At 37.7% G+C, this 22,833-nt stretch overlaps 1 protein-coding gene across 2 annotated transcripts in view; it reads left to right on the forward strand.

Moving 5' to 3' along the window:
• The window catches only part of Snx13 (sorting nexin 13), a 95,764-nt gene extending 77,411 nt beyond the window's left edge, over positions 1 to 18,353 (forward strand). Inside the window, exons 21-26 of one of the 2 annotated variants that reach the window (XM_021201650.2) lie at positions 3,101 to 3,262; positions 4,425 to 4,496; positions 9,342 to 9,487; positions 9,720 to 9,788; positions 11,484 to 11,596; positions 14,970 to 18,353. In XM_021201650.2, the coding sequence (XP_021057309.1) occupies positions 3,101 to 3,262; positions 4,425 to 4,496; positions 9,342 to 9,487; positions 9,720 to 9,788; positions 11,484 to 11,596; positions 14,970 to 15,217 (810 nt within the window). In that variant the 3' untranslated portion in view covers positions 15,218 to 18,353. The remainder of the gene's footprint in view (positions 1 to 3,100; positions 3,263 to 4,424; positions 4,497 to 9,341; positions 9,488 to 9,719; positions 9,789 to 11,483; positions 11,597 to 14,969) is intronic. The other variant, XM_021201651.1, reaches the window with a different exon arrangement.
• The last annotated feature ends 4,480 nt before the right edge of the window (positions 18,354 to 22,833 follow it).

Genomic DNA, 22,833 nt, shown 5'->3' on the forward strand with positions numbered 1-22,833 from the left:
ATAGTTCTTTTTGTTTCCACTTGGTTGAAAGAAACAGATTTCTAAAGTAGTTCATTAAGAAAAGTTTGCCTGAAGTAGGTTACAAGCTTTTTATTATTTTGAGTAGGCAGTGTATTTTACTGGGAGGAAATGTGTTTTAGTTGAATTAAACATAAGAAAAATGTTAAATAGAATGTGTTCTGAAAGTATTTTTCCTTCCTGGTGAAATGTTTGTTATTTGAACTATGTTAGTTAATTTAAAATATGGTTCCAGACCTGCTCTTTGAGTTAAGTGCCATGGTATCAACAGAAGCCTTATAAACAGTTCCCAAAGTCCTGCTTCCTTCTTTGCTAGGGACCATCAGTGTATTTTTCATTTTGTTACTTTAGTTTTCTCAAGAAGTCAAGATTTTTCTCTTTTAAGCCACTACATAATCCAAGTTAGAACTTAGTCTGTTTTTAAGCGTATCACACATATAACTAATTAATGTTTGCTGGTAATAATAAGAGCAAAAGCAAAATTTAGGGTAGTGTGCAGCAATCCTTTGCAACTTTTTAGAATTCTTAGATGATTTTAAAATAAAAACTAAAAAGCTTCAACCACACTTCTTCCCATCTTGCCACTAAAAAAAAAAACAAAAACAAAAAACAAAAAACAAAAATAAAATGAAAATAAGAGGTTTGGGAATTGATGCAAAATAATCAACAATGCTTAGGAGTTTGTATGATTAGGATGTTAAATTTCAACATCTTAGTGGATGCTAACATTTTTAAGTTGAATGTTTTAAAAATAAGTTCTTATATATATACTTTAAAATAGTAAAGTATGTGTGTATCTATCTATCTAGCCATCTATATGTGTATATATGTACACCTACATATATTCTTGTGCTTATTTTCATACTTTATTTTCTGAGTAATTGTATTCAGGATGCAATTTTCTATGTCAATAGAGATGTATTCCAGTTTTCTATCATGAAGATATTTGCCTTATTTTCTGTTTTATGATTATATTAATTTTAACTATAGAATTGATAAGTTTTTATTAAATATGCCCCATCATTTTAAATAATCAGCAGGAGCACTTGTAGGTTAGTTAGATATTATATTCTAAATTACCAATAAAGTCTGAAGACCCCTCTAAGTAGTCAATCATTAGATTAAATAATCTGCAAGCATTTTATGAGAGGTTTTTCTCAGCTTGACAAATGCCTTGGAAATCATTGATTTTGTTCATTTCTTTTTTTAAAAATCCGTAGAACAGTTAATTCATAGATGGAATAAGTGATAAGCATCCTTTCTCTGCATGACATAACTTTTTATTTAAGGTTATATTGTGGTTTGAAGTTATCCTTAGTCATAGTTAGAAGTGTTGAGTTTAAAATCGAATGTTGTGTTACTAGAACGCGAAACTGAGTAGAGCGGGCAACTTCTATAGACAGCACCTGTATAAATTCTGCTGTGGGTGGACTTGTGTTCGCCCTCTGGGATTTACTCTTGTGCCTCATAGTTTTAAAGTTTGTTTCTTTCCTGTCTGTTTTCAGAACCCTTTTAAGTCTGTTTTAAAACAAATCCTGTATTTGTAGAAGCAATGTAGTGTGGACTCTCAATGCTTGTGAAGTTCTGTTTAGTGAATATTGTGTTATATTTGAGAGTTGCAATTTTCTCCATAGTTGCATGTTTTAAATGTGATAGATACTTCATAAATAGTCTCATAAGGCATTTCTTAGAATTCTGCTGAGCTGAGCATAGTGGTGTAGGCATTTAATCCCTGCATTCAGGAGGTAGAGGCAGGCAGATCTCTGACTTCCATGTCCAATGTGGTCTACAGAAAGAGTTCCAGGAGAGCCCAGACTACACAGAGAAACTTATTCTTGAAAAACAAAATAAACAAATGAATTCTCTTTGTGTTTTCTTGTCTAAGATTGACTATTCCATAAAGTATATCTGCTTTATTGGTTGGCTGTCTCAGTTACTTTTCTAGTGTGATAAAGCACCATGACCAAGGCAACTTTTATATGAAAGAGTTTATTTGTGGCATGTGGTTTCATAGGGCTAGAGTCCATGGCATCAGGAGTTGAGAGCTTCTATCTTGATCTGCAAGTAGGTGTCAGATAGCATACTGAATGGTGTAGGTCTTTTTAAACCTCAAAAACATGTCCCTATGCTTATGGAGTTCTCCTTAGTGAATATTATGTTATATTTGAGAGTTGTAATTTTCTCTATTCTTCAGTCCACAGCTCCTAATCCTCCACCATGGCAGCCCCAAACTACAAAATTTCTTAACTGTAACCCTATGAAAAATCATCCTTCCAGCATACAGTTTCACAGAATATACATTACCATTCCAAAAGGGAGGATAGGGAGACAGGAAATACTAGACCAAAGAACATCCACAATCGAGCACAAAAACTGCCTTTTGTACCTCTAGTTCCATGTGTGACGTTAATGTCTTATGGTGCCACCCTTCAGCTTTGCTGACTGAAGTTTGCAGCATACTTCTCTCTCTTGGCCAGTACTGCCGTCTCTATAGCTTTTTGGCAGATGTCTCGTGCTCTGGCAAATGTCTCACCATTTCTTTGGATTATGGTGAAAGTATAGAGTAGTTCATTCTGTTTGTATCAAGTTTTGTTTGGGAAGGTATTCAGAATTTAATAAGCAAACAGTGAAGGTTTACCTAGCCTGATAGTATCTTCCTCAGTCAAATTTTAAAACCATCTATGTGTGTATTGCTTTTGAGAGTCTTTTTTTTTTTTTTTTTTTTTTTGGTTTTCTGAGATAGAGTTTCTTTGTGTAGCCCTGGCTGTTCTGGAACTCACTTTGTAGACCAGGCTGGCCTTGAACTCAGAAATCCGCCTGTCTCTGCCTTCCAAGTGCTAGGATTAAAGGAGTGTGCCACCACGCCCGGCTCTGTGTGTGTGTTAGGATGTGTTTTTAAGGTATACCATGTCAACAGTTTTTTGTTTTGCTTTGTTTTGCTTTGTTTTGTTTTGTTTTGTTTTTAAGGCAATGACATATTATTGACTGGAAAATCATTTCATCTTCTCATGGTTGCACTCTATATTTTCTTAGGCTTCTGAGTTACGTAACTGATCTTAGTATCATTTCTTTCTCTCTTTAGATGGACACTTTTGTAAATCCACTTCGCAACTCTATGAGGAATGTTTCAAATGCAGTCAAATCCCTTCCTGATAGCTTGGCAGAAGGAGTGACAAAAATGTCGGACAACGTGGGCAGAATGTCAGAGAGATTAGGGCAAGACATAAAGCAGTCATTTTTTAAGGTAAAAAGACATTTCCAGTGGTCTCTAAAGCAAATTGTTTTTATGTCACCTAAGATATATTGAGCGTCATTTCCAAAATTTTCAGATTTCATAAAAAAAGAAAAGTTAAAAAGGCCAAATTTATGTCAGAAACTGATACTAAAAATCCTTTTATTCATCAGACTTTGTTGAAGTAGAATTTAACAAATTCATTTACAATACATATTTAACATTAGCAAGGTTAATATTTTTTACCAATTTATTGCACTAGACTCTTTTGATTCTTTAATGGTATAGATTCCTTTGCAAATAAATGAGTGATATTTGGAAATGAGTTATACTTAACATACACTGAAATATAAAGTCTAATTTTTCCTTATTTAAACAGTAAAGACCCATGACATCAAAGTAAGAAGTCCTTCACCTGGTCAGTGTCTCCACCTGTCCTTAATGTGCACACCTCTGGGTGGAGTACAGGGTTCCAGGGAGAGTTTCCGTTTGATTTCTCAATAATGGGACTAGACTAAGTACTTTTGCTGCATTTCCAATTTACACTTGTAAAATAATTTTGATATAGTTTTTTTTCTTTGCAAGGATGCTATCAAAGCTATAAATGACCAACCATAAACCTAAAAGTTGAGTTGTAGAAGAGTATTGTAGCTAATTCCATCTGAATCTGAATAGCACAGATACGTTTACTGAAGACATATTTTCCTGTGTGTAGAGGCAGTTCCTTTTTCTGTTTACCATTATCCTTTCAGGGCTGCTGTCCTTAGCTGTAATTGTGAAAATGAAACATTGGTGTGAGTGTCAGCACTGCTTCTGCTGACGGTCACTCATGTGACCCTGCCCAGAGAAGCCTTTGACCTTCCCAGGCCGTACATGTTGGTAGCAGGCTTTCCTGTGTTGCAGGGGGTTTCAGCTGATTCTAGTTTTTCTTTCCTTCTTCTCCTTATCAAATAATGGTTAATTGCTTAAACTGATTAACATATTTTCAAGAGCTCTTAAATAAGATTGGAGTTCCGTTCCCTGGGTGTGCTAAGTTCAGAATATAGAATATTAAGCATTTTTAATACATTGCACCAATATTCAAGTCAAATTCTGGGATTTGTTTTAGGTTATGATGGTGTTAGGATATTTTGCTGTGTAACTATGTTCACTTCTTATTTTTTTAAATGTATAGGTACCTCCTTTAATTACGAAGACTGATTCAGATCCTGAACATTGTCGAGTCTCAGCTCAGCTTGATGATAATGTGAGTTAACTTTATTCTATAGTTTTATTAAGCTGTAATTCAAATCATTTTTGGCAGATTATTTTAATAAATATGCATATGTTTCATTCATTCAGATTTCCATAGTATGTTAAACATGGTAAATTCTTACAAACTGCACACATTCCTGACTTCAACATTTTAATTTAAACAAACAAGCAAACAGTTACCAGGGCCCTACGGCCCTCCCTGTCCTCATAGCCTTCTCCACCGTGGGCTCCTCCGCCATGGGCTTCCTGCTCTCTTGACTTGTTCTGCTTTAGACTTTAGACTTTTAAATGGAACTGTAAGGATAGTCTCCCTTACACCGGTTGTTTGCTTTTGTTGTTGTTCAACCTTGTGGCAGTTTTTTATGCTGTAGTGTAGTAGTTCTTTCTCAATACCTGCATCTTTGCAGTATTTGTATTTAGTCTTATAAATTTTTATTGGATTATGCACAGAACACAGAATAGTTTTATTCATATTATAGAAATGAAAAGGATAAATATATATTCTACTTAAGAGTCAGAATATATATATATGTATATATAGTTATATATTCTGTAGTCTGTGCTACTAAATAATACTCCAAAACTGTATCATTTTTATTACTACTAGCACAATATGAGTTTTAATCTTCTACATCTGGGTAGAGTCAGTATTTATATCTCTGTAGATTCATGTATGATAGGCATTCAAGGTCATGTCTTGTGGGTATCTAAATCTTTTCCTCATTTTTCTATTGACTCAGCTGTGTTTGGTTTGTGTGTGTGTGTGTGTGTGTGTGTGTGTGTGTGTGTGTGTGTTATATTAATTTGGTTGCTGAATATCTGAGTATGAGGTATCATATACATGATGTATATTATGTATTTCTGAAATACCAACTCCCTGCTGTCTGTTGCTTTTGTAACTCTTTATGTTGCCCTGTGATTTTGTTTTTTACAATTTTTCTTGCTTTGCCATGTCAACATTTAAATTTGCACTTCATCTATGATTAATTATATAGAGAGATTGAGTAAGAGCTCATCTCCATTTCCTAAAAGTCCCTCTTTCCCCATTTGCTGTTGCCTTCTTTACCGTATATGTATGCTTCTCTTCTTGAATGGTTTTGAATCTGGGCTCAGGGCTCTTAAGGAGATTTATCTTAAATTTATAATTTCCTGTTTTCTCTTTCCAGATAGATTTGTTAATAATAAAGTTTCATATATGTATATATTTTCCTTCTTTAAGATCATTTTAGGATACTTCATGAGTATAATGTATAATATCTGTAATATCTTTCACTCTGGATTTTATAGTTACTTTTTAATAATATATTATTAAGCTGATTTTATCTTATCAGATAATTGAGCAGTATTTCCTTTACCACAGTAAGAAAATGCGTCCCTTTCTCCTCTGGACTATTTAAGTTGTAAACTGTTCACATTCATGGCATTAAAATTAACCACATGTTTACAACATAGTTGTGAAAAACTAAAAACCCATACCTTCTCTTTTTTTTTTATTAGATATTTTCTTCATTTACATTTCAAATGCTATCCCCTTTCCTAGTTTTCCCTCCAAAATTCCCTATCCCCTCTCCCACCCTGCTCCCCAACCTACTTACTCCCATTCCTGGCCCTGGCATTCCCCTATACTGGGGCATAGAACCTTCACAGGATCGAGGGCCTCTCCTTCCATTGATGACCGACTTAGCCATACTCTGATACATATGCAACTTGAGGCACAAATCCCACCATGTGTTTTCTTTGATTAGTGGTTTTGTCCCAAGGAGCTCTGGGGGGTACTAGTTAGTACATATTGATGTTCCTCCTAGTGGGCTGCAAACCCCTTCAGCTCCTTGGGTCCTTTCTCTAGCCCCTTCATTGGGGATCCTATGCTCTGTCTAATGGATGACTGTGAGCATTCACTTCTGTATTTGCCAGGCACTGGCAGAGTCTCTCAGGAGACAGCTATATCAGGCTCCTGTCAGCAAGCTCTTGTTGGCATCTGCCATAGTATCTGGGTTTAGTGGTTGTTTATGTTTTGGATTCCCAAGTGGGGCAGTCTCTGGATGGTTGTTCCTCAGTCTCTGCACCACACTTTGTCTCGGTAAGTCCTTCCATGGGTATTTAGTTCCCCCTTCTAAGAAGGATTCTGAGCTTCTGGGCTAATATTCACTTATCAGTGAGTGCATATCATGTGTGTTTTGTGATTGGGTTATCTCACTCAGGATGATATCCTCCAGATCCACCCATTTGTCTAAGAATTTCATAAATTCATTGGTTTTAGTAGCTACGTAGGACTCCATCGTGTAAAAGTACCACATTTTCTGTATCCATTCCTCTATTGAGGGACATCTGGGTTCTTTCCAGCTTTTGGCTATTAAAAATAAGGCTGCTATGAACATAGTGGATCATGTGTCCTTATTATCAGTTGGAACATCTTCTGGGTATATGCCCAGGGGTGGTATTGCTGGATCTTCCGGTAGAACTATGTCCAATTTTCTGAGGACCCGCCAAACTGATTTCCAGAGTGGTTATACCAGCTTGCAGTCCCACCAGCAGTGGAGGAATGTTCCTCTTTCTCCACATCCTCGCCAGCATCTGCTGTCACCTGAGTTTTTGATCTTACCATTCTGATTGGTGTGAGGTGGAATCTCAGGGTTATTTTGATTTGCATTCCCCTGATGATTAAGCCACACATCCTTTCTTATCTTTTAAGTTATAGCATTAATTAGAGAGTGAGCAGTAAAGTATTGAAAATCATAAAATGATCAGTTTTATATATAGTTCTTAATCAGTAACTATTGTTTATTGGCATGCATAATTTTTCACATAAAAGCATTCTTGCTTTTTTTTCTATTTTGTATAACATTGAGTGAAGGCTTTCACAATTAAAGTATTTTAATTTATTTTCTTCTTTAATTGATAAATACTTTCCATGTAATATATACTGATCATATATTTCCCTTCCCCAACTTGTTCCAGGTCCTCCCCACATCCCTACCCACCCAACTCCACAGTCTACTTCCTCATTCTTTAGAAAACAAAGAAACCATTTTTAAAATTTTTTCATTATGTATGTATGTATGTATGTATGTATGTATGTATTTTTACACTCAGATTTTATCCCCTTCCCGATCCACCCTCCGACTGTTCCACATCCCATTCCTCTTCCTGCCCCACAGTCTCCATGAGGATATCCCCTCCCACCTCCACCCCACCAGACCTCTAAAATCCCTGGGGCTTCCAATCTCTTGAGGGCTAGCTGCATCATCTCTGACTGAACTCAGACCCAGCAGTCCTCTGCTGTATGTGTGTTGGGGGCCTCATATCAGCTGGTGTGTGCTGTCTGTTTGGTGGTCCAGTGTTTGAGAGATCTCCAGAGGCTAGATTAATTGAGACTGCTGGTCCTCCTACAGGGTTGCCCTTCTCAGCTTCTTTCAGCCTTCCCTAATTCAACAACAGGGGTCATCTGCTTCTGTCCATTGGTTGGTTGCAAATATCTGCATCTGACTCCTTTTGGAGGACAGTCATGTAAGGCCCCTTTTTGTGAGTGCTTCATAGCCTCAGTAATAGTGTCAGGCCTTGGGACCTCCCCTTGAGCTGGATCCCACTTTGGGCCTGTCACTGGGCCTTCTTTTCCTCAGGCTCTTCTCCCTTTCCATCCCTGCAGTTCTTTGAGACAGAAACAATTATGGGTCAGTTTTGACTGTGGGATAGCAACTCCATACCTCGCTTGATGTTCTGTCTTCCTGCAGGAGGTGGGCTCTACAAGTTCCCTCTCCCTCCTGTCGGGCATTTCATCTAAGGTCCCTCCCTTTGAGTCCTGAGAGTCTCTCACCTCCCAGATCTCTGGCACGAACCATTTTTAAAACGAGAAAATGCTCAAGAAAGATACACATGCATAAAACTCCCAAATCATAAAAACACAAAATTGGAAACCATAATATACAGCAAAAGACCAGTAAGACAAAAGGTGCTCAAACACAGCAATATGAGATGAAAAGTCTATGGAAAGTGTTTTAATTAGTTTGTGTGCTGAATATAATTAGCTGTACTAATTGAATTAGTACTAATTAAATTAGTTTAAGTTTCTAGTTATTTAATAAATAACTCTATCAAGTATGCTAATATTAATAACATATTAATTATACCAATTAAGGCATAAGGTTTTCATAAGATTACATGCTTTATAATGTTAGTTTAATTTTTTACTGGGTTGTAATTTAGCTTATTTTTTTCTGAAAAGTTATGTATGTGTGTATATGTAATTGTATACATCTTAATTAAGCAAAGCATTTTTCATTGCTTCATTTGTTAAATATAGCTAACAAAGATATTTACTTATTTATTTATTTATTTATTTATTTGAGACAGAGTTTTCCTTTGTATACCTGGCTGCCTTGGAACTTGCTCTGTAGACCAGGGTGGCCTTGACCTCTTTCTCTGCCTCCTGAATGGAGGTAATAAAGACATGCACTACCACCACCCCGCCAAGTAATTTTATTGTAATGAGAAAGTGTTACCAGAAAATAATTCTCAGTTTTAGCATTTCATTACCAGACTGCTAAGTTAGACCTGAGTCTTGTTTCTATAAGACTATCACCAGGAATCTACTTGAGAAGCTTTCTTAATCTACAGCCCAAGAACTTACTTAGCATTGTAGAGTTGTAAAATTCTGGATCCCATAAAAAGGTGGCTGTTAGAAATATGTTTTACTGAATTATTGTGTAATGTGAGCTTTTGGAGGCTGTAATGTCTCATTGCCTGATTTCTTTCAATGGTGTTGTTTGTTCAATAGAAGTAGCCATTCACAGTACAAAGCTAACTTCAGTTATCCTAATATTTTTCTTCTTTTTTTCAGGTGGATGACAATATTCCACTTAGGGTAATGCTGCTTCTAATGGATGAGGTGTTTGACTTAAAAGAGAGAAACCAGTGGTTGAGAAGGAATATCAAAAATTTACTCCAGCAGCTTATTAGAGCTACATATGGTGATACTATTAACAGGTAACTATTTCTCACGTTCTTCTGCTTCAAGCTGTGATAAGTAGAGTTTAATTCTGTAAATAACTTGCAAGCCCTTTATCATGGACTTTTTTTCTCCAGGCCTTTAAAGATCATTAGATCTCTTCTCAGAAGCAGCTTATCCTCAGATGAAAGTGTTACTCTGTGAAACTTATGTCAGTAATATTTGACGTAAAGTCTTTAAGCTTACTCATTCAAAATCCTTTATTTTCAGAAAAATAGTTGACCATGTTGACTGGATGACCTCACCGGAACAAGTAGCTGACTCGGTGAAGCGTTTCAGGTATCTAAAGACAGTCACTTCTTCCATGTAGTGCAGAGTTTAGCATTGTTGTACCCAGCCAGTCGACTTTTACTTATGGCCTTTGTTTCTTCACTGGCCTTAACATTGGGTGTGAGGGGTGATGAGCAAAGACTTAAGAGAATCATAAGAATTTGGGGCTATTGAGAAACTTCAGAGGGTAAAGGCACTTGTCATACCAACCTTGCAACCCAAGTTTGATCCCAGAATCCACCTCAAGGTGGAAGGAGAGAATGAACTCCTATACAGTCATCCTCTGACCTCCATGCACATCCTGTGGCCCATGTACCCCCCCCCACAGATCCATACATTGTGCATGTACACACATGGTAATTCGGTAGAGCTATTGATTTTTTTTTTCTAAACTAGACTAGCAAAGGCACAAAGGAAACATTTCTAAAATTCTAAAATGATAGACTAGATTTTTATCCCTTTGAAATTATTGACATAGTATTAGACAGAAAGCTGGGCATGGTGGAGTTTGGGATATTAGCAAGAGGATCAGAAGTTGAAGCACAGCTACACCTGTCTGTAAGCGTGAAGACACTTCTGATGCTGTACTTTGGCTGTCAATGAGAAAGGAACTGTCAGTGGTGCACTAACTTGTTTCTCCCTGAGCCCCATGTGCTTTCTAATCGTATATCCCTTTTATCTGGTTAACAGCTTGTCTTCATTTGGTTGTGAGGCAGCAGAGCGCTAGAGAAGAACAGCAGTTTGCCAAAGGCTCTTGTGATAGGAAGAGGGGAAACTGATTTTCTTGCTAGAAGCAAAGTTTCTCCCATTTAGACTACATTGTTTCTAAAAGTTGGACTGGCTGCCCCAGCCTGTTCTTTTCAGTTAGGGCAGCTGAATTCTGTGGTACTGAGTCCCAGCCTTGACTATAGATTGGACTCAACTGGGACATTTAACCCTATGTGCACCCTTTCTCCAGAGATGATTGGCTTGGTTTAATAGGTAGAAGGCCTACACAATAGGTGGTTTATTTCCTGATACACAAAGTGTTTCTAGGGCACGTTAAGATGATTTCTCTGCAGGTATGTCCAAGTCATGGCTCAGATAGCAACACAAGGGGCTTTGCACATCTGTAGATGACAGTATTGAGATGATGATTCTGTCCCAAAAGGTTGGACACCTCTGGTGGCCTATAGAGTCTCTTTCCTCCAGATCTGTTCAGTATAGGGATCTTGAACCAAACCATAAGAAGCAGGCTCAGAGTCCAGGAGAATGAATTGATTGTGTGGGATACACTGTAGACACCAACTTGAGATTCTTGCTGGCTGAGTTAGAGGATTAGAATGGAATGGCCTAGCCAAGAGAGAAGAGCTGCTAAGATGCTGGGCTGTCCATCTTCAGGGTGCTATGGTGGGTTTGGATAACACATTCACTTAACAGGTCCCCACTTTTGAGATTAAATGTCCATCATGTGCTGATCCATATAATCCCATTTTACTAATTTCTGTGAAGTACCAGGGGTGGTATTTATCTGCTTTTTTTTTGTGTACATATTCTTTTACCCCTGAAGTGAACCCCGCTGTGGATGCTGTTTGGTTTTTGTCTAAATGAAATTTTAGAAATGCTGTCTCTGTTTGAATTTTTTTTTAGCAGTTTGTAATGAGTTATCAACTACTATCATTAGACAAATTAAACTGCTCACAAACATTTCATTTTCTTAAATAGAGATGCATTTTGGCCCAATGGCATTTTAGCAGAGACTGTCCCATGCAGAGATAAAGCTATTCGAATGAGAACAAGAATTGCAGGAAAAACAAAATTATTTGCAATTATGCCAGGTGAGTGAACAGATTTAATTAAAATTTGACTTGTTTGTATTTCTTCTGACTTTTGACATTGATACTATTCTAGTTAGCTCATTTTTATTATTATAATGACCACCGGCTGATGGCTTATGATCTACCAAGGACTATGTAGGTGTTTCTCATATATTCTAACAAATTCCAACAAGTCCTTTGAATCAAGTCACTATTTTAACTTTAAAATTGACTTCCTTACTTCCTTCCCTCTTGTTCCTCCTCCTCTTCTTCCTCCTCCTCTTCCTCCCCCCCACCCCCCACCTTCCTGCCTTCCTGCATTCCTTCCTTTTTAAGAATGACAGATATGAGTGGAGCTGAGGTTGTAAGTCAGTTGACAGAGTGCTTTCCTAGCATTGCCAAAGCCTTATATTTGATCCCTAGCCCAGAATATAGTGAGCATCATAGGCACATGCCCTTAATCCTAGTACTTGGCAAGCCTGTTTTACATTATTCCTCTAACTGAAAAAAAAAAAAAGAAAGTATGAATTCTTAAGAAAGAATAGTAATGTCCATTTCTGTACAGGTAACCAATTGATCATATAATTAAACCTTATTAAAGCATAATGCTTAAATGAGCACTCTGTTGGTCTTATTTGAATATGTATTTGTGATATTCCTGTATCATTAATATAGATTTATTTGTCCTTTTTTTCCTCTGAGAAAGAGAGCCTGTGACCAATGGGTTTTTCTTCCTAGGAGATGATGAGGGTAGTTTTGTCACTGAGTCACAAGTCTCTTTAAGAACGCCTAACTATTAGCCAATGCCTAGATATATTCCTCCATGCTAATTGTGGATGTAGCGGATGGATAAGATGGATGTATGAATTTTCTCATCTGTTACCTGTTTTCTTACAATTTTACTTGTTTCTTTTCTTCTTTTTCTTATTATTTCTGAGATGTTTCACGCTGTAGCTCAGGCTGGTCTGGTACTTACTGTGTAGCCCATGATGGTCTAAACTCAGTGCAGTCCTCCTTTAGTCTCCCAAGTTCTGAGATTGTAGACATGAGCATAACCCAATGTGCCTGATTTTTCTTATACTTAAGTTAGATTTTCAGTGTTTAATTTTCAGTCTTAAGTTAGAAATTTGCCATATTGCTATCACTTTCTCCCCATATGTGGTTAAATTTGGTGGCATGATTAAATGACTCTATAGAAAAATTAAAAGAAATCGTGACTTAGACTATTTCTCATCATGGATTGGCAGGACTAACATAGTCAAAATGGCCGTCCTGCCAAAAGCAATCTACAGATTCAATGCAATCCCCATCAAAATTCCAACCCAATTCTTCACAGAAAGTGTGTCTCTGCTTAAATGATGACCTTTTGGAAGTTGCAAGTTTTTTTGTTTTTTTTGTTTTTCATTTTTAAAATGTTTTTTTACTAAAAATTTGCAAATAGCAGATGGGATGGTTCTTTAAGTTGGGATAGTCTCTTGATGGCCTTTCCTTCAGTCTCTGCTCCACTCTTTGTCCCTGCATTTCCTTTTGACAGGAGGAATTCTGGATTAATATTTTTGAGGTGGGTGGGTGTCCCCTTCTCTCAACTGGGGACCATACCTATCCACTGGATATGGTCTCTACAGGTTCTATCTCCCTCCCCTTTGATGGGTTTTTCAGCTAAAGTCCTCCCTGTTGGGTCCTGGGATCCTCTTGGGTCTCTGGCATCTGGGACTTTCTAGTGGCCACCACCAGTTTCCCCTCCTGGATCCATCCCATCTTCTGACACCAAACCCAGACACTATTGCTGGTGCCAAGAAGTACTTAACTGACAAGAGCCTGATATAGCTGTCCCCTGAGAGGGGACCAATACAGATGCAGAGGTACACAGCCAAACATTGGGCTGAGTGCAGGGACCCCAATGGGGAAGTGAGGGCAAGGACTGTAGGAGCTGAAGGGGTTTTCAGCCCCTTAATAATAACAACAGTATCAACCAACCAGACCCCCCCCCCAAAGCTCCCAGGGACTAAACCACCAACCAGCGAATACATAGGAAGGACCCATGGCTCCAACTGCATATGTAACAGAGGATTGCTTTATATGGCAACACTGGGAGGGGAGCCCCTTAGTCCATTGGAGACTTGATGACCCAGGATAGGGTAATGCTAGGCTGCTGAGGCAGGAGTGGGTGGCTGGATGGATGTGGGAGCACCCTCATAGAAGCAGCTGGGAGGGAGGAGGAATTAGGGGGCTTGTGGAAGGGAACTGGGAACAGGGATAACATTTGAAATGTAAATAAATAAAATAACCAATACATCCAAAAATGCTAATAAGCGTAATACATTCACCAGAGTTAACCAGATCCAGGGCCTGTACACTTCAGTGCATTTCTATACAGTTAGGATAATTGTTCTTTCACTATTGCATATATTTTTGTGTATTTACCACCAAAAAATGAAAACTCCACACAGAATTAGAACTAGGAAAACAATTAGCTGTATTTCATTTTTCATAATTAATGTACATCACCTGCTTTCAGCCATTCCTCATTAAGTATTTAGTCTTTATTGTTTTACATTTTCACAGTACAGACATGTTCCTTTGTTTACATATATACTTACATTATTGAGTTGATTGCATATGTGAGGGAGAATGGGATTTTTCTTGTCTCTCTGAAATTGTGTGACCTTATTTAATATTGTACATTTTACATCTGTCACCTTATAAATTTTACCCTTTCTTTCTAACACAACAAAATAATGGCTTTATTTTGCGGGCCCTTGTGAATAATTCCAGGTCAATCCTATGTGGCTCTCTAGTGTTCTCTCTATGACAATTTGGTTTGTCCATGTAAGGGCCACACTAGCCTGCCCTCACAGTCTGGACAATGTCTCTATCTTTTACCTTCTCTAATAGGCATTCTAAACGCCAGCCAATTTCTCTACCTCAGTTACCTCAGATTTATGTGCTTCCTGTTTGGTCAGTCATGTTCTCGTGACTGGGGAGAGTCCTTGATTTCTTTGTATCTATCCTCAGCCTGCCTATGTAACAAAATCGGCTACAGTCATTGCTTCTGCATCTTACTGAAGTCTTAGAAATCTGTACAACTATAAGGGTATTAGTTATTAGAAATCTTCATTCAGTAGTAGAGGAAAGAAAGTGAGTACCACATAGGATTTAAGAGAGAATTGTGATTGTAATCTGTAACTTATGAGTATGGCTACTAACTTACTTGTGCTGTATTCTCTTTCTATAGTTTAGGTAGGCTTTAAGACTCAATTATACAGAGCTTGTTAACTGGATACCTACTGTTTATGAGTTACTCTGCTGTATCCTTTAGATTAATTATTATCATAATTTAGGTGTGTATTTCCTTCTTCTGAGGAATATTTGTATTTTTCTGTACTTCATTCAGATGAACTGAAGCACATTATTGGAGCGGAGACAACACGGAAAGGTATTCTTCGTGTTTTTGAAATGTTTCAGCACAACCAGCTAAATAGGAGAATGGTGTATGTCTTCTTAGAAGGCTTTTTAGAAACCTTATTTCCACAGTATAAATTTCGTGAACTTTTTAACAAACTTCATTCAAGGTCAAAGCAAATGCAGAAATATAAACAAAAACTTCAAAGTACTCAAGCGCCTTCTTTACAAAAAAGGTGACACTCCAACTTGTGAAGCTGGTGTTCATTTTGTCCAGGACTAATGGTGTGGACAGATCTTCTGGGGTGTAACTCACGTACTGTTGTGTCTACACCAGTCTTTCCATGTCTCAAAACAGATTACTAGTACATCATAAGCCTGGTTCTTGTCATCCTCAACTGTAATCCGCCAATACCAAGAGAGATCCCTGTGTCTTACGTGATCTGGTGCATTACTTGCAACATTGAGAGGATACTGCCCCATCTCGTTCAAGAATGGAGTTGGTCTCTTCTGTTCCAAACTAATCAGCATTCTCTCCCAGTGCCAGAGTGCCAGAGTGTGTGTGGGGGAGCTGAGGGAAGCACAAAGCAATGGGTCATAGGTAACTTAGCTAACTAATGTGGTAGCTGCCGAGTGCAGCACATAGGTGGAGAGATTGTCTCACTCAAGGATCTTGTGGGTCGTCAGCATTTTTGCTATCATGTGGGTTAGCAGGTGAGTGATCTTCAGAACAATTGTTCAATTGTTTCCAGGTGGCCTGGGCAAAGTGAGAGAAAGAATGCCCTTAGTGCAAGAAATCACCCTTCCCAAATTACCGTTCTGTGTAAAGCACTATAAAATAAAACCAATCAAAACTAGCATTTGATTGGATTTATTATTCATTGATGGAAATGTTGGTTGATTTTCTTTTTGTGATGTGCTGTAAGGGCTCGGCTTTGTTCTTACAGCCCTCACCTCTCCACCTCTCCTTTGGCATTCTGTGCAGAAGAAGCATGTGGTAGCACTCTTATGAGTTCAGATTTTTTAATCTTTTAACAGATTACTGATTATATAGAAGGGAAATTATTTATTGTAAGAACTGCCAAATACATTGTCCTTCTAAAAGTTGGAAATTAAAACAGTACTCTATTGAAAGTTACCATATGATAACTTTAAATTGTATGATCTAGACATGCCTTAGGTAACTACCAATATAGCAAATCAAAGGATTAATGAGCTTCTAGTCCTATGTAAACATACAAATGCCTAATTCTACTATGTGTACATATATAAAAATAAATAATGAAAACAGAACTGTACTATTTTTTAAAATATGCTTTTATTTATATTTCGCATAATGTAAAATTCTAAATAAAGCTAGTAGACAAAACCCTTTGGTGTATACATTTAACGCCCTAATATTTTATATCAGTGAAACAAAATACCTTTTCCAGTTGTGAAGCCTTTGCATTTCCTAGTGTTCTCTCCATTTTGTCCATTAGGAAGTCTTCATATCCCATATATGCAGGATTTCTGTACTTTTAAATACTTCCAATGACTAAGGGTTTGGATATATCAGCTCTTTTTGTTTTAAAAATATTTAACACTAAAACCTTAAAATAGTGAAACTATCAGACCACTGAGCCAGTACCCTGATAGCTAAAGAACGTTTGGGTGCTTGTTGTAAAGGGACAGAGTATTGATAATCCAGCTCTTTGAGAGCTTGGAGACTGGAACAGGATTTGTCTTGCTGTCTTTCAGATCCTTCTAACCCAGTGAAGCCTAGTAATATGAGGGAAGCCTTCCTGTAAGGCTTTCCAATGCTCACCCGTGCTGTGTGCATATGTATAGTATGCACACACTCAGCATGCATTGCATGTCTTTCAGAATTACATAAGTAAAACCCCTTTCAAAACTTGCAAGTGAGGAAAGATTCTGTTTCTCTGGCAGAAGAAATGTTTCCTGTACTCATCATATGCTCCTGCCCTGCCCTGCCCTGCCCTGCCCTGCCCTGCCCTGCCCTTCCTCAGCCCCAGGCTTAAAATTGGATGAGCCAGGTTTGTGGGAAGCCTCAGCATGGCCACAAGTGCAATAACTTCATCCATAGCCTCCCTTCTCAGTTATATTCTTACATGAATACATTTAAGTGTATTCAGAAGGATTCATGCAAGAGCCTAGTGTGTACATGTGAAAAGTGAGAAAACTGTCAACCAGGGGAAATAGGTCATAAAAAATGCAGATTCTTCTTCTAACAGCCCTGCAAGACAACTGCAACCACACCAAAACAAAACAAAGAGCAAAAACAAAACTATTGGAGGAAGTAGTTCTTTAAAGGAATTGCAGTTGAGAAGCATTTCTATTTCAGGAGCAGAGATGTCCAATGGCCGTGTGTCTGTGAGCGTCTGTTTCACAACAGAGTGTGCTCATTGGTCCTAGGCTTGTTCCAGCGGTGTAGAGTGTTTAACCCATAAGCAAAGGGTTTATTAAAGGTTTTATTAAAAACCCTTTAATAAAATTATTATATTTTGTGCACTTGCTGCACAGATGAACATAGACACAAAGAGACTTTATGTCTTCTGCTGAACGCTTTTAAGTCAATGGTGGTGCCTCTAGGCAAGAACCGTCAAAATTAATCATTCTTTTGGGTTTTCTGATATTTTTTTTTCAGGTAGTATAAAACTACAGAAAACCCATCACAGCTTATTCACCTAAATTTTGTATGACTTAAATGTCACACTTAGATGAGCATTTCCTATCATTTGAGTGTCCCATGTAGTTGCTGGAAACAGTTGTGCCATTGACCGGAGGATGCACTTTGTTAGCCTTAATTTAAAACAACAACAAAATTTCTTGAATATATCAGTTTGATCACTACAAGCTTGCTGCAGGTGTTTGGGGGAAAAAAGTTAAGTGCAATGAAAGTGTACCACTTTTTGTAGAAAAAAAACTAAGAACAACATAATTTTCCACAATCTACAGTTTTAATTTTGTGCAATATTTTCATTTAATGCATGTTTGAGTAATTGTATAATAACTACATTTTTAATGTTTTGAGATCTAATTTAACTGTCTTCTTAACCCAACAACTTCATTCTGTTGTTGCTGCACCTTAATTAAGGACTTGTTTTAAAAGTCTTTTTGTCACTCCTTGTAAAATTCTTTTCTTAGTAGAAAATTTTGCTTATGGGAGCATGGCTCCTATATTATAAGGGAAAACTAAAGAGCACATTTTAGGATTTTAATTGTTAAAAATTACCTTGTGCATATCACTGTACATAAGTGTCAATCGTGCCTAACCGCTCTATCAATGCTCTCCTCTAACCAAGGGGAAAGAATCAGAATGTCAGTTATTTTTATTAACTACAGAAATTAAAAATTTTTATTTGGTTTGTGTTATGTTCTGTCTGTTAGAAAATACTAATAAAGTATTAACAAACAGTTCTGATGTGTTTACTTGTCAGTATGTATTTTTTTTTTAAATGCTTGTTCAATGATCTTGTTTTTATAGTCTCTGAGCACTTTTGTTTCAATTTAGAATTTGAGCAGTCAAGTTCCAAGATTATAGATGAGCTACAAATAATTAAAACTAGCTGCATTTAATTTCTTTCATGGGATAAGCCATTGGCTACCAAAATCTTAAAAGAAACTTCCTATTTTATTGTCGAATAAAATTAAGTAGTGACTTTCTGAAAGACAAAGATCTAGAACATAGCAAATTTTATTTGATGTCATTTGCAATTCATATTTTGACTGGTATTTAAGACATGTTCTGTTCTAAAAGACAGTTGCTTTGACATTCAGTAATATGCTTGGTTGGTCAAACTATGTATAGCTTTCTTGGTCTACATCCAGGAACTGCTCAGACATTAAATCAATATCTGTTACCTTACTAAGAGCTGGCATACTATTTCTTATAATACTATTGTAAATATCAACCCCTTTAAGCTGAGTTGTTGTGCTTTAAGATGTCCTGTAAGATGTTCTCTGACAGAACTTTCAGAAGTAGTATCCAAAACGCCACAGTGTAACAGTCCAAAACATTGTACCAGAGTCTTTGAGTCAGCTAACCCACTTCCTAAACCTCATTGATCACAGAATCTTTGACATCCCTCTTCCCTGGCTTCCTGGACCAAGCTGGACACCAACCCTGCTTACAGCCAGGCCAGCTCTACCACTTCTTTAGCACAGTTGTTCCAAGGAAGGGCTAAGTTGTTCAGTGTTGAAATATCTACACCCTCAAGTAGAAACATGCCGGAAAAGATTTAAATGAATGTGAACAGAGAGAATGTTCATTAGTTAATGTTTGTTGCAATCCAAGCAATGGGAAGAATGGCGTGAATTTGTAATAAAGATTACTCCAGCGAACAGTTTATTGATGGCTTCAGCAGCTTCAAGAGCCTACTCCAGATTATAGATGGGACTTGCTTGGTTCCCCAGTGTTTCACAACTGGGAAGTACTGAAACAGTCAACCCCAGATGGTCTGGCTTCTCAACACAGACACTTGACATTTTGTGCTGTTTTGTACATGTGGTAGCCGTCCTGACAACAAAACGGAGTGTCTTTGCTCAAAGAGAAAAGACCTGACAAGCTTGTGGTTCACTAAGAAAAGGTAAGTGAATTTCTACCTGCTTTAAGTAGGGTGGGGTGAAGGCAGAACGAAACAAGCATTTTTTCCTCACCTTCAGGTCATAACCACTCCACAACTGGGTTTACAGGCATAAAGGAAATAGGTTTTTCAAGGTACATGAAGGTTGAGACAAATAGTTATATGAGAAAATTGATCATTTGTTTCCTAGGTTACCTGCTTATTCAACTGAGGAACAGTGGCATTTACACAAGACATGTTTCTTTCAAATATCTAGCTAGTAACCCTTTTTTTTTTTTTTTTTTTTTTTTTTTTTTTTTTTTTGAGCCTGTCCTTCTAAAGCCTGAAAATTAACTTAACTGTAATTTTTAGTGTTGAAGCCTCTACACCCTCAGGTAGAAACATGGCCAACAAGATTTACATGAAGGTGAATTTAAAAACATTTCCCAAGATCTTTCTTTTGGCAGGTGGATATCCTACTGAGATGCCAGGTGATGGTACTACACGATGCTCCTTACTGGCCCCCAGGCAAACCTCCTGACCTGCAATGATGAATCCTGTGCCATGCTGGCTGGTTTCTGGCCCCTCAGTCCCTGTGTCTTGGTAAACATGGTTCTGGTTTTGATTAGTGCAAAGCTGTTTTTCCCCTAATTGATAGAAGCAGTATTTAGTAGCTTGGTCCCCCAACATGCAGTCTTACCTGTCTTGTTCCTCTGCCTGCCTTAAGCATTTGGGTATTCCAGGCAACAGCTGGTCTCCCTTGCAGGAGCCAGGTGGTCGTGTTTCAGCCTTTATCAGTTTCCTCTATATAAGTGGTAAAACGGTCTGTGTTTGTCTTATTTACAAAGTATTGTGAGCTTTTAAAGCTAGTCAAGAAAAGTGCTCTTTGTGCTTGGGGGAAAGAAAGCTGTCACCTGCAACAAATTGGTAAGTTGGTTCTTCGATTTTTGATTTATGGGTGCAGATGTAAAAGCACAGTTGAGTGTGTGTGTGTGAATGTAATTTTTTTTTTTTTTTTAGATCTCGGAAATGTAGTCTTTATAAGTGTGATTGTAGTCCTTGCATGTGCAGTTGGCATAGACTCGCTTCATCTCTCAGCCTCTCAAGGAGATATAAACCTGATCTGAAAATATAGACTCATTATTAAATGGGGGAAAGCATATAGAGATGTATAGAAACAATGAAATTTGTTTCCTGTAGTTTTGAAGAGTTCAGGCAGTTTCCCTTGGCTTTATAGTGTTCATTCTCCAGTGAGAATGCATATGTGATATGGAATGAGATGGTTCATTTGACAGACTGTTTTCAGCTTATGTGGAACTTGGTGACTACGTAGCAACCTGTAGCACACTGAGAAGTTTGACTTTAGTTTTGAAAAAAGTTCCATTTAAAAGGCAGCCAGGTTATGGGCAGATGGTTAGTGTTAACCAGCAAAAGATACATAAATACTGAAATACAAAGGCCATCACTGCAGGCACCAGCATCTCCAGGCAACTTGCGGCTTGGGTAAAACTATCACATGAATATGAAATATTTGAGATAGACTCTCATTGTGTGATTCAGGCAGCCTCTTTCTCCACTTTACAGTCTCTGAGCCCTGTTAGAACTGTGTACCACCACACTTGTCTTAAATTTAGTGGAGACAAATTGACATAAACAAGCCACTTTAAGTAGGATTGCTGTAAATTTAAGAGAACCAAATAATTTTTAGTATTCAACAAAAACACGAGTGGGTAAGTTTGCTAGCTTAAGTTTCTATGGGAACTCAACTCTCTGGCAGTGAAAGTGGGTGGAGGAAGAGGTTGAAAGTAATGGCCTCAGTGACTGGATTACAAGAAGTCAAGATACACATATTATTGGATAACTACAAGACGAATGCTAATGCCATTTGGTTTTAAAATAAAATGGAAACTTTGTAATTTGATCTGTAAATATTGAAGAAGCTTAGGTAATAATATTTGGATAAATTATATATGTTTGATAATTTTTATTTAAAATAACCATAGACATTTATCCTAAAGTGAATAGCGATAGTAAACTTCCTCATCATGTAAAACTTGGTTGTGTTTTTCTCTTGGAAAGCCCAACTTGAGTACTAACTTTCTAACTCTGATTAAGTGGTTCAAAGAAGGTTTTTGTTTGTATCCACAAAGGATTTTAAGATTCTGGTAATATTAAAAATATATATATATGGAGGTTTTTCCTCCCAAGCTGGAAAATATTTCATCCCCACAGAATATTTGAGAATACCTCTAGACCCACTATTTCTTGAATACATGTATGTTTATGTGTGTGTATACATATCGTGTATATATACATATCTGAGATGTCCTTATCCTTTCTACTCCTGCCAGCCCACCCCCCCTTTCTTTCTCCTAACTCCCTTTTCATCTTTCATAGCTGGTTTATTGCTCACTACATTTAAATAGGTCACTTGGCCTGACCGTGGATGGGGTTTACTTTGTGACCAAGGACAACCTAACCAGCAGCTTCCAGTGAGGATCATCCCAATTTCCCAGTAACCATTAACTTACCTGTAGCTCCTTAGAAGGTCTGGGTGGAGCTTTATGAGCCCCACTTCCATGGTAGTATTGATGGGACCACACTGTAAATCTTGTACAAGTAACCACTGCCGCTGTGAGTTCATGGATGCAGCAGAAGACAGCTTGTCATAGCACCCTTTCCTATCCTCTGGCTTGTCAATGTTTTCAGCCTCCTCTTCTGTGATGTTCCCTGAGCATTGAAGGAGGTAATACAAATGTCACATTTAGGTCTTAGCACTGAACAGTCATTCTCAGTATCACCACAGCCAAATGCAAGAAGCACTTCTCTGACCAAGGCTGGGCACAGCACCAATCTGTAGGTAAAAACCTAAGTGTTTAGAAGCCAGTTTTACATGTCCATATAGCAAAATAACAGTAGTAGGTTCCATCCAGGGCCTGTGACCTTTCCTGGCCATGTGTGGGGTTTTAATGGGATTAGCAGTACAGGGGTGAATTCCCTCGTGCCTGGAGTCCTACAAGGAAGCAATTGGTTACCCCTTTAATAGGCATTGCCACCATTCCACCAATGGGCACATCTTTCCTGGCAGGTTAATAACTGTACTTTCAGGGCTCACAGATTTCTAACACCATTAATGAATTTCCCATTAGTCTATATAGCACCTTTGAGCACTATAAAAGCTATCAGACAGACAAGTTTCCAACTCAGCTCCTGCTTGATTTCTCCATCTTCTGTGACCAAAGTATGTGGTATCTTTAGCAGGTTTGTATCTTGTTCTAGTGGGCCACCTAG

This window comes from Mus pahari, chromosome 7 (genome assembly GCF_900095145.1).
Source record: "Mus pahari chromosome 7, PAHARI_EIJ_v1.1, whole genome shotgun sequence".
Lineage (NCBI taxonomy): Eukaryota > Metazoa > Chordata > Mammalia > Rodentia > Muridae > Mus > Mus pahari.